This window comes from Lonchura striata, chromosome 2 (genome assembly GCF_046129695.1).
Source record: "Lonchura striata isolate bLonStr1 chromosome 2, bLonStr1.mat, whole genome shotgun sequence".
In the NCBI taxonomy this organism is placed as follows: Eukaryota; Metazoa; Chordata; class Aves; order Passeriformes; family Estrildidae; genus Lonchura; species Lonchura striata.
Window position 1 is genome coordinate 68,410,393 of NC_134604.1, and position 15,276 is coordinate 68,425,668.

Sequence of the window (15,276 nt, forward strand, 5' to 3'; positions counted from 1 at the left end):
AATCTCACTGAACTCTACTGTAAATTGCATTTAGGAGTATTTTTGCCTGCACGTTATTCTCAGCACAGTATTGATGTCTGTGTGCAATGTGTACTGCTGGAAAATGTATGTCTCAATCCAGCATTGCATCAAAATAAAAGAAACTTTTTCCTTTTCCATAATTAATGAAGAAACATTTTAAAGCCCTGTTGTTGAAGCCAGGCTGAATGGTACAATGTGGATATCAGGGTGGATAGCTGTTGGATCTAGGGGATGCAGTCTGAGATGGAAGATGAGGTTCATCCTTGTAGGCTGAGGCCACACAACCTGGAGATTTGTAGAGTAAAGCAGAGAAAATCTGATGTCCATACAACACACCTTACAGAGGAGATTGTCCTGGAGTAGCTGTTTCCTCAGGATATCAGTTTGAGAGGTGTTATGTACGTCCCTGCAACATCCTCAGGTTTAAATTCATCCCAGTAGTACAGGGTTTGTGCACTCCACAAGCTCTCTGCAGTGTGGACCCAAGTGTGGAAAATGGGGAAAACTGGGACATTCAGTTTTAAAGTACTCTCTTGCCCAGAACAGGAAAGCTCCTCTGAAATTGGAAAGACAAAATTTGCATTTTTAGTTTGCCCACTGTGGAGCAGGGTGGGAGCGGGACTGGAATATCGCCTCTCTTGGAATTGCACGAGGTTTGCAGCAAGACTGAGAGTTGGAAGAAGAACTTTGGTGTTGTTTGTTTTAATTCCCCATGGTAGGTCTAGATAAAATGTCAAAGGAGACATTTCACTCATAAAAATGTGGAAAATGGGAAGTTTCATTTGCTGAAATATAACAGGGCTGTAGCATTGTACCTGTGCAGTGATGCTGGTGTAGAGGGCTATTCTGGTCTGGATAATGATGACAGAATCTTTCTTGCAGGTGCAAACAGCAAGATGGAGTGTCAGAAAATTACCAATTTTGGAAACCAGCTTCTTCGTCGGAAAAATGTGGACTGCTCTCGAGAAGACAGTCGCCTCTCGCGATGCCTTAACACGTTTGACTTGGTGGCTCTGGGTGTAGGCAGCACTTTGGGTGCGGGTGTCTATGTACTGGCTGGAGCTGTGGCACGGGAAAACGCCGGGCCTGCCATCGTGATCTCCTTCTTGATTGCCGCCTTGGCTTCCGTGCTGGCCGGACTCTGCTACGGAGAATTCGGCGCTCGAGTTCCTAAGACGGGATCGGCTTATCTCTACAGCTACGTGACTGTGGGTGAGCTGTGGGCCTTTGTCACAGGCTGGAATCTAATCCTCTCCTATGTTATCGGTAAGTGTGCTGGGGGTGCTGCGAGAGCCTAGCTTCAGTTCAAGGTGGCAGCCTGGTCTGTAGGGTCACACCTGTGCTACTGTTACAAAAGAGATGCTTCACTCGTGCACTCACCCAGGATTTCAGGACTCGTCAGTGGGATGCGTTTTTGATGGCTCCCGTGCTGCTGGCTGAAGGCTTATTGCTGCTGGGAATTCCTCTGAACCTCCACCTCATCCCTCTAGCATCCCCTGGCTTCTGCACAGTTGTTAGGGTGCTAAAGAGTGTCCTCTCTGCTGAGAAAGGAGCTGCTTACAGAAAGATGCTTTTATACAGTGTCTGTACTTACAGTTGATCAAGGATTAATTCTGGTCCCTTTGGGACCTATTTAAAGTATCTGGAGATAAGAGTTTTGTCTTGTGAATTGCTGCAGAATTAATCTTGAGATGATCTGCAGGTTCACAGTCTCTTGAAAATACAAACCAAATCCCTCCTAAGCCCTTGACTCCCACTAGGAGAGGCCCTGGCTCAAGCTCAAAGCATGCGCTGTGCAACTCAGCTGATGCATTAAAAAACTAAGCCACATTTTGCTAATTAAGGATTTGTGTCTTTTTAAGCACATTCTGGGCAGGCTACTTGTTATCACGCTTCTAAGGCTGCAACAGTCTCAGCAGTTGAGACTGAAAGTTTGCTAGTTAAAATGAAAACTGACTGTATGCTAAATTACTAAAGGGAGTTGGTATTTTTAAATGCATTTTATGGGGTTTGTAAGCATTACCTTGGAATTTTGTTTCCATGGTGCTTGGAGGGTAAGATCATATCAAGAACAGCATAGTGGCATAGCAGCTGCCTGTCTGAGATCATGCTGGCTTTCCTCTGTGTGTTACCCGAAATATTTTTCTCCTCTTCCCCTCCTTCTTTGAAAAAAAAAACAAAACAAAAAACAAACAAACAAAAAACAAAACAAAAAAAAAACCAAACAAAAAAAAACCCAGAACCTGAAAAGCCAGAGTCAATTAAACTCCTGTCCTTAAGAAATTGGAGTCCTGTAGCTATTTTGTGAATTACATTCACTGCAGGGAGTAGAGAAAAATAAGTTTTTAAAAAAGTAAGTGTATAATTTCTTCCACACTTCTACGATGGACTCTGCTTAGGCTACACGAAGAAAAATTGAACAGACTTCTTGGTAATTTTTCTTCTGTTCCAGAAAGGTAATGATAAATCGTCTCCTTCATGCCCTTCATCTAGTTGGTTTTGGGGCCATTCCTACCATGATACTGGACGACCAAAATGAGTGACATAGCCGTGGTTGCTGTCCCAAAACCTGATTCTGCAAATGCTCAAAGAAAAGTTTTGCCTACTGAATGTTCTGCTCCGAGGATCTGGGCTCAGAGTGGTATTTCCGAGATTTTTTTTTTTCCTCTCATAATGGATTTCGAACAACTGTCTCAGTTCTTATTTCAGAGTTGACTACTCGCTGTATTGTCATAAGACAGGAAATTCAGTTAAAAATAAGTAGATACTATCCATGAATGTGTTCAAATACAACTTCCTTACTTTTATTTCAGTCCTGTGTCAAGAATGTGTATTTGCAAACTGTCTTTCTCATAATTTGTGAGAAAGGGTGGCTAAGGTGGAAAAACTCTGGCAGAGGGTATGAAGTGTAGGAGGTCTCCTTATCTTGCTCAGCTTTTCTGCCAGATCTAATTGCCCCTCTTGTGAGCAAGGACAACTCCCAGCAGCTTCTGGGGTATGGAGGAGAAAGATATGTTGGCTTCCACTGTCAGGTCCCAGTCAGCTCACTCAGTGAGACTTTTGGAAGTGTTTATAATGGTTGCTGTACTCTGGTTAGACACATGGGAGAAATACTGACTAGATAGTCTCAAGAAGTCGAAACAGCACAAAAGTTTTCTGGCAAACTTTTGAAAAATTAGGAGACTTTGGCTAAAGACTCCGTACAACATGTGATCAACATAAAAACACTTCTCCCAGCATTAATTTTGCCCATCCAACTTAGCAAACTTTAAACCTATTAGTTACTTAAAATCTTCTAAGAAGAGGGAATTAGAAGGAGTGAAAGACAGAGAAGATATAGAAGAGCACATATAGCTACCAATGCCTGTCTTCCAACAGTGTTCAGAATCAAACTCCAAGAGGAGGGTAGGATCAAGATGTGCTGCACTCGTGCTCAGCCTTAAAAACTTGGTGGGACTTCTGGTCATTTGGCTACTCAGGAACTGGGTTAGGCAGAGTGGAGACCTGCCCCTGGTGTGCCAGTGCAGTGCTGGAATAGAGGTTGGGGGGTGTGGAGGCAAGGCACTGCCGCACCAGCGAAAAGCTTGGCCTGCTCGCTCTCAAACGCACAGGCATCCTTAAGTGTCTTGGGACATCAGTCCTTCCAGTCTCTGACAGCACACGCTGCACTTCAGAACCAGGGCTTGAGAGGGGCAGAAAGCTGTTTTTTTTTTTTTTTTCTTAATCTTGCTGAGAAAATGGCAAGCAGTGCATTTAAAATGTGCATCTCTAAAGGGCTTGGCCAGCTTGGTGTTTTCATGCTGAGGTTCTCAGACATCAGCTCAGGAAGTATTGTGAGGGTGGAAAAAGAAATCCTGGAGTCCCAAGGATGGGTGGCCAGTAACTTTTAATTAATTGAAGTGACTTGACTTGGGGGAAGGCTTGTGTGGAGTCTTGGAGGTGGGTGATGAGAAATAAATGGGTATGCAGCTTATCAGTTATGGTCTAGAGAGAAAGAGAAAGGTGTCCAGGATCAGATGTAAACTTTTTTCTAGGATGATGTGGGTTTGGGGAACTGTTCCAGATTGTGGAATCTGTTTCAAGAACTAGAAACTGGTGGGAGCTGGTGCTATGAAGAGTAACAACATCTCTGTTCAGTAACTGCTGCTGGGGTTTCCTGGCACTTGGTGACTCCGTGCCCGTGCTTGTTCCTGCAGCGAGCCTGGCACCTGAGCTCTGCAGTTCTTCTGGCAGCTATGTGCTGTAGGCAGGAGCCAAATCTGCTCTGGTGAGGCTATGCTGACCCAGAACTAGTAAATCCTTCTGGGTACAAGCTGAATGTCTGCACTGTGCTCTCTAATAACAGCAAGGTATTATCCAGGTGTCTATGTTGAAAGAATGTCAGATTCCCCCTGCTCCCTCAAGCCTGTTGGTTACAAAGAGATCCAGATAAATGGCTGATAGTTATGTGGAGCTGGCATTGAAGCAGCTGGCATCTAATATAACACATTCATGACCTGGGTGTTCCCATCCTAAAATGTAAAATATTAGAGCTGGGACAAAAAAATAGCACTAAAATAGTCTTTTTCCTCAAATTGTGCCAAAGCTAACCTGAAAAATTGTAATGTGTTGTACGATAACTTTTGCAATTTCTCAAGATTAAATTGATGGCAGTGACGTCCAAACTCTTTAAAGGTGTTCACAATGTGCACTTTTCTGTCTTGGTGAACAGAAGAGTCTCCCAACAGGTCTGTTCTGCAGCTTAATTTTTATGCTGTTGCAAAGCTGGATTGGGCAGGTGAGTGTTCCCAGCTGTGCTGCAGGTGCTGCTCACCACTGCTGCAGAGGATTTGGCTGTAGGTGAGCACAGACATTGTTTGACAGGATTGCAGGTGCTGGAGTTGGGACCTGAACACCCACTCTCAGGTGAGTGTGGCAGGACAGAGTGTTCTGGGTGGAAAGGGGCCCCTGATGGCATCCTCTGAGGAGCTGCTCTGCAAGCCAAAACCAAGCCGAGCTCTTTTTTTAACTAGGTAATTATGTACAGTAATAATTATGATATGCAATTAGGTGCTGTTATATATAGTGTATGTACTGTATGAGACACAGGGAGTGTAACAGGAGCCACGTTAACACAGGAGAGGGAGAAGTTGGCTTTTATCTAAACCTACTTACTTGACAAAATGCTGTCACTGTCTGGTGGTAGCTCTTTGTTGTTACTATTTTAGTTCTCTGAAATTACTTTTATGACCCAGACACTGTCCCCAGCTTGCTTGTCCTGAGACCCCAGGTTCAGTCCTCATCCCAGCAAGCTGCACATAGTAGGATGCACTCAAACAGAAACAAAAAGTGGCCTTAGAGGGTGAAGTCTGAGCACTTGCTGCAGGCAGAAGCTGTTCTGCTTCTGTGGTCATCCCCAGCATTCTGCAATAGGCTGACTTATGCTCAGATAACTTGTAAATTGTATCTGAGTCTTTTTCTTGCTTGGATGCTCTAGCACTGGAGGTCAGAGCAGACCTGAGCGCTGCCAGATTGCAGAGCTGGCCACTGGTGTGGTCCAGGCTCTGGTGCTCCAGCATTGCAGTGCTAGAGAGCAGCTGGATTCTGTAAGGGCTCTCTGCCTGGGCTGCAGCCACCTAAATGGGGCTTCCAGGGTCTTCTGCCAGCATTGCATCTGGACTTCTCTGGTAACAGAAATTACCAGGTTTGGGGGAAGGGCAGGCCCTTGAAGGTGTATGGAAAATGTCAGTCAGGGCAGTATCTAAGGTGTGGTTGAGGTTTGCAAAGAAGTCAGACTAAAAAGATTTTTCTCATCTTGTCAGCTTAGCATAAATCTGAGGCCCACCACCTGTGTGTGTTACTATCAGAGCAGATGCCAAGCATGAACACAGGCTGTGGGCTGGGTATGGATATGACAGGCTGCTCCCAGCACCTGGGAGCACATGCAAGGCTGCTTTGAGACCCTCTGTGTTGAAAAACCATACAAGGATCCCCCTGGTTTGGAACATGTGCCATCCACAAAGGGTGATCTTTGTCCTTTCTATCCTCTGGCAGGAACCTCGAGTGTGGCTAGAGCCTGGAGCGCGACATTTGATGAAATCATAGGGCAGCACATTGAAAAATTTTGTAAAAAATACATGACAATGGATGCTCCCGGAGTGCTAGCAAAATACCCAGACATCTTTGCTGTGGTGATAATCATCATCCTAACAGGTGAGGCACTGGAGGGCGTTCATGGATCTTGCACCTCCTTCTTCTCATTGTTTGCTTTTGGAATGACCATGAAGTCCTGATTTATCTTGAACAGCATATTGAAGACTTTCTTTGATACAAGTATTGGATTAACTTGTATAGCTGTGGAGTTAGCACAGGGCCAGTTTACAAGGTTTTTAATTAGAGAGGAGCATTCTCGATATTTTTGGAGCCAATTTTAAAAGCTTAAATCAAATTTTATATAAAGAGGAAAAGAAAAGATGACTTGTTATCCTCAAGTCAGGTGTAGGAGTTTAATCCTTCCCTCCACAAATCCTATTACACAAGAATTTCATGCAGTTGGTCTATCAACCTTATTCCCCCTTTGATAATCTGCCAATTTTTGATGGCTTGAGCCAGGAAAGTGAGGAAGAAAAGAGAGAGGGCTTGGTTCCAGTTTCATGTACTACTGTTTTAGTTTTGGGGTTTTTTTAATATATATGGGCTTCAAATATCTATGGGCAGAATTGAATACAAAACTCCAGAGAAATAAACGTGTCACAGTCTGCACCTTTTTTTTTTTTTTTCCCAAAAATGTGCTGAGCCTTTTTACATAAATTTGAAAAGCTTTGACAACTTGCAAGATCAAAATTCTGAATGCTTAACTCTACTCCAGCTGAGTCTTGCAAAGCATTACCAAGTTTAGGCAAGTTTCTAAAATTATGCTTCTGTACTCCTCTGTGGTTTCCAGTGGGCAGAAGCTGCAGTGTCACACTAGCAGGGTTATCCTGACTTTTCCCACTGATCGGAATGGCCTTCTGAGTGTGAACTGTGCTCATGGGGACAGGCCTCATAAGCAAGGGATGCTTTGGCATTTGGGTTTGCATTTGGATCTAGGGCTGCTGATGCCAATAGCAGCCCTCTGTTTTCAGGATTACATCTGAATGGGAGAGATTTCCCCCCTTTGTTCATTTGTATGTAATATGAATTGCTGTCATTTCAAATCAGATCTGGTCTTTCACTTCAGATACAATTTACAAAATTTAGAACTCCTTACTTTAGCACTGCTGAGGTGTAAAGTGATAAAGGTTACTTTATAATAAGGTGGCTTTATGCGTCTGCATGAAGCAAATTCCATGGATTTTAATAAAAAAGGCAATGCATTATTTTCTAAAAAAAACCATTATTTTTTAAAAAGAGCAGCTTTAGTCTCAAATACCATAATCACAAATTTATTTTTGCTTGCACTGTCTTGAGCTTCAGATTTCTAAAAATTACCTTACAATTTTTTGTGGGCTGATATGCAGTCCTCTCAAACACTTCTGATATGGCTGTCACAGCGTATTTCTTACTTTAAGAGAAGGAAAGGTGAGTACACAGGATGCTCCTCTCTCATTGAAATCCCTTGAGTAGCAGTAAAAGGAGACTGTGTTGTGCTTCTGTTCTCCCTCAGGCCATGTGAAGTTTTTTTACTTCTCCTTCAGCCTTAGATTTGAGTTAAAAGTTTCAGTTCTTAAAAATCAGACACCTGAAGAGGAAGTGAACTTGTTGACCTGAGAAGCCAAGCTGTGCCTCAGTGAGATTCTGTTTGCCAAGGCCTGTAGCCATGCTCTTCTTCAGATAAATGATCTTAAGGCCAAGCTGAAATCCTGCTCGCACTGAACTCGCTGGCAAAACTCTTGCTGATTTAAGTGGGAGCAGGATTCCCAAAATGCCATCTTCTTTGTCTTCAGCTCTAGAAGTAGCTATTTGAAGTAGAATCCTCCTGGATTTGGTCTCTGCTCATATTTCCCCGTTTCTAAGGAAAGTTGAGTGTTGTTCATAACTTCTGCATTTAGCCAAAACTTCTAGGACAATGTTCCTTCCTTGAAAACCACCTGTTGTGCTTTCTCTAGGTGTCTGTGTGGTGTTTGAGGTTGTGGGAGTAGTTTAAGTGTATTAGCAAAGCACTTTACTAGAGACATGGTCCACATGGGTGTGCTGGGTGGGGAGGTGTGTCACATTCTGCAGAAATAATGTCTGAGCTGAATTCCTTATCCTACTCTGGGTGAGTGAATCCTGAGCTACTTGGTTTTGTAAAGAAACAAAGTGTGATAATTTGGGCAGAGCACAGCATAAACACAGTTGAGCTATGTCTGCGAGTCCCCAGCACCTGCAGCTGGTGGTGAAATACCTGACCCATGCCATTTTTTCCCCAGGACTTTTAGCTTTTGGTGTGAAAGAATCTGCCCTGGTGAACAAAGTGTTCACCTGCATCAATGTCCTTGTCCTTGGATTTGTCGTGATCTCCGGTTTTGTGAAAGGATCTGTTAAAAACTGGAACCTGACTGAACAGGATGTTTACAACACCAGCCATAGCATTTTCAAAGACAAGTAGGTTGGATGTTTTCTTCTCATCTCAGAAGCTGGTGCATTTTCAAAAGGAAGTTTAAATGGGGGGTTGTGGACTGATTTAGAAAACCAGTGAATGGGATGGCTGCCTCCTTTGCCACATACCTTGGAGGCAAAGCTGTCTTTGGTGCGTGTTTGCTGAAAGCAGGCTGTGCTGATGGGCTGAAAGTGCTAGGAGTTGGCTGTGTTATCCTGGGCCCTGCTGCAGGACTGACCATTTCTAGCCGTATAACCAATATAGCATCTAAAATTGAGAAAAAAGAGCTCTTGAGATGGTGTTCTACTCAAATCTACACCAGGCTGGCTCTGGTGCCTGTATGAAGGCATGTCCAAGTATAGCTGTATACTTTCTTTGAATACTTGGGCAATACCTGTGGGGCATTGTTATACCTTATAGAGACCTTGTCCCAAATAAAGGCAAGTTGCAGATTATTTTAATGAATTGCTGCAAGCATATAATAAATCTGTTTTTAATGACATTTTGCTGCTTGGCCAAAATTCTGTCATCCTACACAAGGTCAAAATTAAGTAGCTTACAAGGCTTACCAGTAAGACAAAGCTATTAATTTTTGCTTGAGACTATACCACACTGAATACGGGCCTTTAAATATCCCCACATGTATCAGGCCTTCTATGATGGCCTGCAAGGTAACACCATTGGGCAAAATCTGGTGAGATTCATAAGTGTTGTGTGGGTCAGATTTATCTTGTGTAAAAGCTGCTGCTTCTTGAACCTCTTTTCAAAATTCAACCTGCTGCAAATAAATTGCTTTTATAGGATGGGTCCCTTCTCCTTCCCTCCTGCTATTCCCATGCAAGGAGCAATTACTGCAAGAGTTTCTAAGTATGAGTGCAGCTCTTTGACCTCTATGACTTATTATTTTTGTAAAATCTGTCTGGGGTTTATTTTACCATTATTTCCAGACTAATCCACATTTGGGTTGTGCTATTTCTGTAGGCCAGTTTTCATCTAAGTCTCAGCAGAGCTTCTAAGAGAGAGTTCAGATGCTTATATGTGAGAAAACTTCAGATTTGGGATTTAGGTTAGTTTAACTGCCTTAATTCATCTTTAGAAAGCCTTTTCACTGAAAAAGTGACCTAAATCACTTGAACTGAAGGGTGTGCTTGTTATATGTCACTCAACACAAGGCACATGGATCTGGGGTTGCAATCCAGAGTGCACTGGGATCATCCTGAGTTTGTTGACTTAAATGAACTTTGCTTGAAGCTCATCAAAGCATTTGGTGTGCCAGGGATCCAGGCGCTCCACTTCTCTCTCACTGTTGCAGGCATGGTTTGACTATGAGCTTTGCACAAGGAATTTGAAAGATGAGAATGGAAGATGGGGTGGTTTGTAAACAATCATGGCACCCTGCATTCTTCTGTTATGTCTACTCACCTACACTATCTGAGACCATCTGAAGTAAAAAGTAGATGGTTCACATGTTTCTCAGTCTTCAGCTTTTCCAAAAGCTTCTGTTCAAATGAATATATGTATCTACACGCATGCAGTAATGTTAGGGGATTATTTTTAATATTCATGGTATTTTCTCCTTGTCTTAGCCAAGACATTTTTATCCACCCCACAAAACAGGTGGTAGGAACAAACCATGAGCCATTTTTATTCCATGCATTCCCCAGGCTCTTGTAGGCCAGTCCAAAGCTCAGCAATGGGTAGGGCTTAGCATTTTGCCTGATATTTGTATGCTAGCATATGAAAGGTAGAGCCTGCTTCCTCAGACTTTGGGTTTGGATTTTGTTATGAGCTATGTGAATAGCTTTGTGACTCCCAGCTAGGCAGGATCCCTTCTAACCCAGTGCCATACCTTTCAGTCAAACACAGGAAGAAAAGCTCTACGGTGTTGGAGGATTTATGCCCTATGGATGGAAAGGAGTCCTCTCAGGGGCAGCCACGTGTTTTTATGCTTTTGTGGGATTTGACTGTATTGCTACTACAGGTAAGAGGGAAGATGTCTTCATTCTGGTTATGAACCTGACTGTCAGTAGGTTGACTTTCAATAATGTTGCAGAGCACAGGTAATAGGGAATTCAGGACACCACATTTGTCATCCCTCTGAACCTCAGAAGCCTCAAAATAGACTTTTGGCTCAGCTGTTCCTAATAGTGAAAGTGCTGAGTTTGTCAAGTCCCTGAGTGCCTGATTGAGTGCTGACTTCTAGCTGCTGTGGCAATGGATGAACTGTATAACCATGAGCTTCCTCCTTTCTTTGCCTGCAGGGCCCAAGCTTGTGGATGGTCAGTGATGACACAAGCAGGTCAGACTCCACAGAAAATATGTCCAGGTTTACCAGCTAGGCAAACAGGGAAAGCTCAGGTTCACATTTCTGGTATGAGTTTGAGCCTCTAAATCCAGATAATACTTTAATCAACAGATCATTCTGGAACAGAGTTCTTTAGTGCCTTCAGCTGAAGAAGCTCTGATGGCTTGGATTATTTTAAAGATCCAGAGAAAGAGGAAGCCTCTGTAGAGTAAACTGCACCCTAGAGCTGTGCCTCAGAATCAGGAGTTTTTACCTGTAAAGGTTAAGAGGTCTCATTTTGAGAGAGAAACATCAGCATAGTCATATTTCTTGTGGCTTAATTCCCTGAAGAAACAATTATCCTTAATTTCACATTTGGCAAGAACCATTACATCAGAGGGAGAAGGGAATCATCACAGACAAATATAAAGCATTACTGCGTCTTGCTCCAAGCAAGGAGTTGAAGTGTTGGCTACATTACTCCAGCAAGCCCTGGAGCCTCTCCTTGTGGGAGAAACATTAATCTGCTTTTGGCTTGTAGGTGTATGGATCTGTGTTTATCAGTTCATCTGGCTGAAATGCTGTACCTCAGGAGCTATTGCTTTCAGAGCAATTTTGTAGGACTAGGAAAGTGCAAATCTGTTCTGTAATTGATCAGTCCCTGAATTTTGAGGAATTTTGGTTTTTTACACAGATTTTCTCCCACTTGGTTGTTGAAAATTTTCCACAAGATCTAGAGGAGATCCTTTTGTTAAGAGGTATTTTCAAAGATCCACGTGACTTTCGGGCATTCTGCCTTTCTCCGGAAATGGGCACCTATGGTGCCATGATCATGGTGTATTAATTCTGGTGAAGATGTTACTAAAATGGACATCCATGGATTTTTCCCTGCAACTGCACAATAATTTCTCACTCCATCATCTGTGATCATTGAACTCTTGTTGCATCTGTACCACATGTAGGATAGAAGGATGATCTGTTTATGGGAAAGGACTATTTGTAATCCAGATTGTTTGTGTGCCTTAGTTTACAAGGCTTCCATGAATGTGTGTCAGAAGAAGTGACAGGAGCAGCAGAAATGGGCTCAAACAGGCTGTGATATCCCAAGTGGATGGAGCAGGCCATCAGCAGCATTATGGTCAAAGAGCACCTCTGTGCCTGTGAAATGTTTGAAAGCCCCAACCAGCATGCCTGCCCTGGGTTGGGATAAAGGTCTTGCTTGTCATTTAGCTGATATTTAAATTCCTTTCTTGTAGGTGAGGAGGTAAAAAACCCTCAGAAGGCCATTCCTATTGGCATTGTGGCATCTCTTCTCATCTGCTTTGTGGCTTATTTTGGCGTGTCGGCTGCCCTGACGCTCATGATGCCTTACTACCAGCTGGATACCAATAGCCCTTTACCCAATGCCTTTAAATACGTGGGTTGGGATGGAGCCAATTATGCAGTGGCTGTTGGTTCCTTGTGTGCACTTTCTACAAGGTAAGACACTGCTTTGCATTTTTGCATCTCTCAAGGTACATCTTTCATGTACCTCCACCTCCTTTAAGAAATGGAGCAGAGACCAAGGATGAAATTCAAAGCTACTGACCTCAAAAGGACTGGGATTTCACCCTGTGGTAGGTACCAGAGAAGCAGGTGACCAGTATCACTTCAGAAGCTCCCATCTTAGCAGAAGACCCAGCAGGTGCATCTCAGGAGTATAAATCTGGATTGAGTGACTAAGTTGTGGAGGCAACTATGCAATGCAAGCATGGTTTGGGTGCAAGACATCCTGGCCTGCTGGGTGAGAGCTGACTTGTGTCAGGTAATGCAGGGTGCATCTTCAGGAGCGCATGGGGCTTACCTTATCCAGGGCCATCTGTCGGCAGGTTACCTGCAGGACAGCCATCTGGAAGGGAGGCAGGGCAGGCTGGAGGCAGAACGTGTCACCTCTTGAACTTGGAAGGCCTACTGCAGATCAACTTAGACATACTCAATTAGGTGAGCAACTCACAGAGACTCATGGAAGTTATAGCTCCTTTATTACCTGAAAGTCAGGCTGGTTTTTGCCCCATGGCTAAGTTTAGCTATCCAAAATCATAGAGCTGCCCCTCATTTTCCAGCTATCAATAAAAAGGGTATTCAGAGGGTGCTCTTGAAGGAGAAGCTGAAGTGAATGAAAGCTACATGTTCTATAGTTACACTGCCATAAACTTGCTTTTACTTGTGTGCCTGTGCTCAGCAGGAGGTAATATAAGTAGATTATTTCTCCTTCCTGTGTCCATAGTCTCCTTGGCTCCATGTTTCCGATGCCTCGAATAATTTATGCTATGGCAGAAGATGGACTTCTCTTTAAATTTTTGGCTAAAGTCAACGAAAAGAGAAAAACTCCCTTAATTGCAACAGTGACCTCAGGAGCTACTTCAGGTAGGATCCAAAGACTTGCACAAATGTGTGGAAAGGAGACATAAGCTCATCTTCAGGGCAGATAAGTCTGCCTGACTCTAGCCCACTTACTAATTGGATATATTGCAGAATACAGCATCCCAGAGAGTGTCCTGGATTTCTAGGGCATGCCCTGGAGAGTCTGGGTGAGCGTGAGTAGCTTTCTGTGTGCTTGTCCCTCTTTCTCAGAGCTCGTTGCTTACAATCCTGTCACATGCCAGGAACTACCTTTATCTGCTCAGCCAGCCTTAAAAGTAATTAACGCCCTGCTAGGCAGCAGCCAGTGGTGCCCCAGCATCCTTGTGGCTGTTGGCCTGGCTTGGCTGGAGACACTGCACCGCCTGTGGGTAGCAGCTCTGCAGAAAATTTGAGAGCAGCCGGAGATGAGCAGATGGCCCCTGTGGCACTGGCATTTGTTAATCAGTTAGTCACAGCTGGCAGCCATCCTCTTCTCCCCTTTTTTGCCTGGCGTGCCAGAAATATGGGAATTAAACCTCCCGGACAGCAAGGATGAGCAACTTACCCTGTTCTTGCAGCCTGCAGCCTCCCCCTTCCTCACAATGCCTGGCAAAGAGGGGAGCAGCCTTGCTGCTTCCTCTTTACCTTCTGCTGCAAATGCAGGATGAGCCGTGGCTACAAGAATGTGCCACCTTTGGTGGGAAGTTGCTGCCGGACTGCTGCCCTGGGCTCTGAGCTCCTGTGAAAGGGCTCAGCTCCTGCTGCTGGGACTCGCAGAGCCTCCTCACAGCTTCCTTCTCCCGCACCTTCCTCTTCAGGTATTCTTGGGTCCAGACCATGGTGGGGCAATGGTCTGGAGCAATATAAAGGAAAAAAAAAGCAACATTGTGGTCTCATCCAAGTGGTCCATAGTGCCTATGACCAAAACCCATACGAAGCTGCAGACACAACATTTGCCAGCTGAGTTTGAAGGTTGCGCTGGTATTGAGTTCCAGGTTGTGCATTAAGGCTGAGTTGGGCCAGGCTTGGCTCTGAAGTCTCTACACTCTCATACAGCTGTTGGTGCCACCTGTTGTCTGACTGTGTGTCTTTTATCCACTTACTTGCCTTCTGAAAGCCATATAAAAATTCCTGTATAACTAGGGTTACCTGGTGAGGGTGTGTAAGCAGGGTAATCCCTAAGGAATGGCAGCCTTTTTCTGGAAATCCCCTCAATGACACCTGGTACTTCAAGGTGTCCTGTTTGATGCTTGGTCCACTGCATGCACAAGCCTGATTGCAGCCTAGCTGAGCTGAGACACCAGGGCAAGGTGCTGCCCATTCTCTATTACCTCTAGCTACTTCCAGGAGATAATTGTGGCTTTAGGAGTGCTGCAGCTGCACTGGGGCACTAACAATGAGGTTGTGGCTTAAACCCCTGCTTTTTTTGGTAGTTGGGTGATTATAGCTGGAACTTATTGTAGTAAGCATTTCCTATTGTTTCAGCTAGTGAGGCTGGGACAGCCTGGGGAGTCTTAGAGTATTCATGCACCAAGGGCTGCCTCTCCTTCTCTTGGGACATCTTAAGCTCCCCTACCAAGTCCTGAGCAAGAGTCACATGTGTGCTGCATCGTTATTAACGCTGCTGAGATGTGCATGTTCTGCCATGTTGCTGATTTTTCTTCTCTCTTACCTTCCTCTCCTCCTACAGCTGTTATGGCCTTTCTGTTTGACTTGAAAGATCTTGTGGACCTCATGTCCATCGGGACCCTCCTGGCTTACTCCTTGGTAGCAGCCTGTGTGTTGGTACTGAGGTAAGAATGTAGAAGCTTTGTCTCTTCTGGCAAACAGAGTGAATTCCACACAGCAGTCAGATGCCCTCATAGTTTTTATGGGCACATCTCCAGCTACAGGCATGTGAAGAGCTTGTTTCTTTAATTTCATGGGGGATTGTGTTAGTTGGATCTACAGGGACGTCCTTGTTCATGCCAGTCCTGCTATGGTCAACTCTGAATGCCCCAGGAGATATGCCAAGGGGTAGGGAGGAAAGATGTGTGATCCTGGATGCCTG

General features: G+C 44.3%; 1 protein-coding gene across 1 annotated transcript in view; it reads left to right on the top strand.

Moving 5' to 3' along the window:
• Positions 1-15,276, top strand: part of SLC7A1 (solute carrier family 7 member 1) — a 38,965-nt gene that overhangs the window by 16,434 nt on the left and 7,255 nt on the right. The window contains exons 2-8 of the mRNA XM_021541978.3: positions 904-1,287; positions 6,055-6,213; positions 8,391-8,565; positions 10,417-10,541; positions 12,101-12,323; positions 13,111-13,250; positions 14,917-15,019. Coding sequence (XP_021397653.2) covers positions 918-1,287; positions 6,055-6,213; positions 8,391-8,565; positions 10,417-10,541; positions 12,101-12,323; positions 13,111-13,250; positions 14,917-15,019 — 1,295 coding nt within the window. The 5' untranslated portion in view covers positions 904-917. The remainder of the gene's footprint in view (positions 1-903; positions 1,288-6,054; positions 6,214-8,390; positions 8,566-10,416; positions 10,542-12,100; positions 12,324-13,110; positions 13,251-14,916; positions 15,020-15,276) is intronic.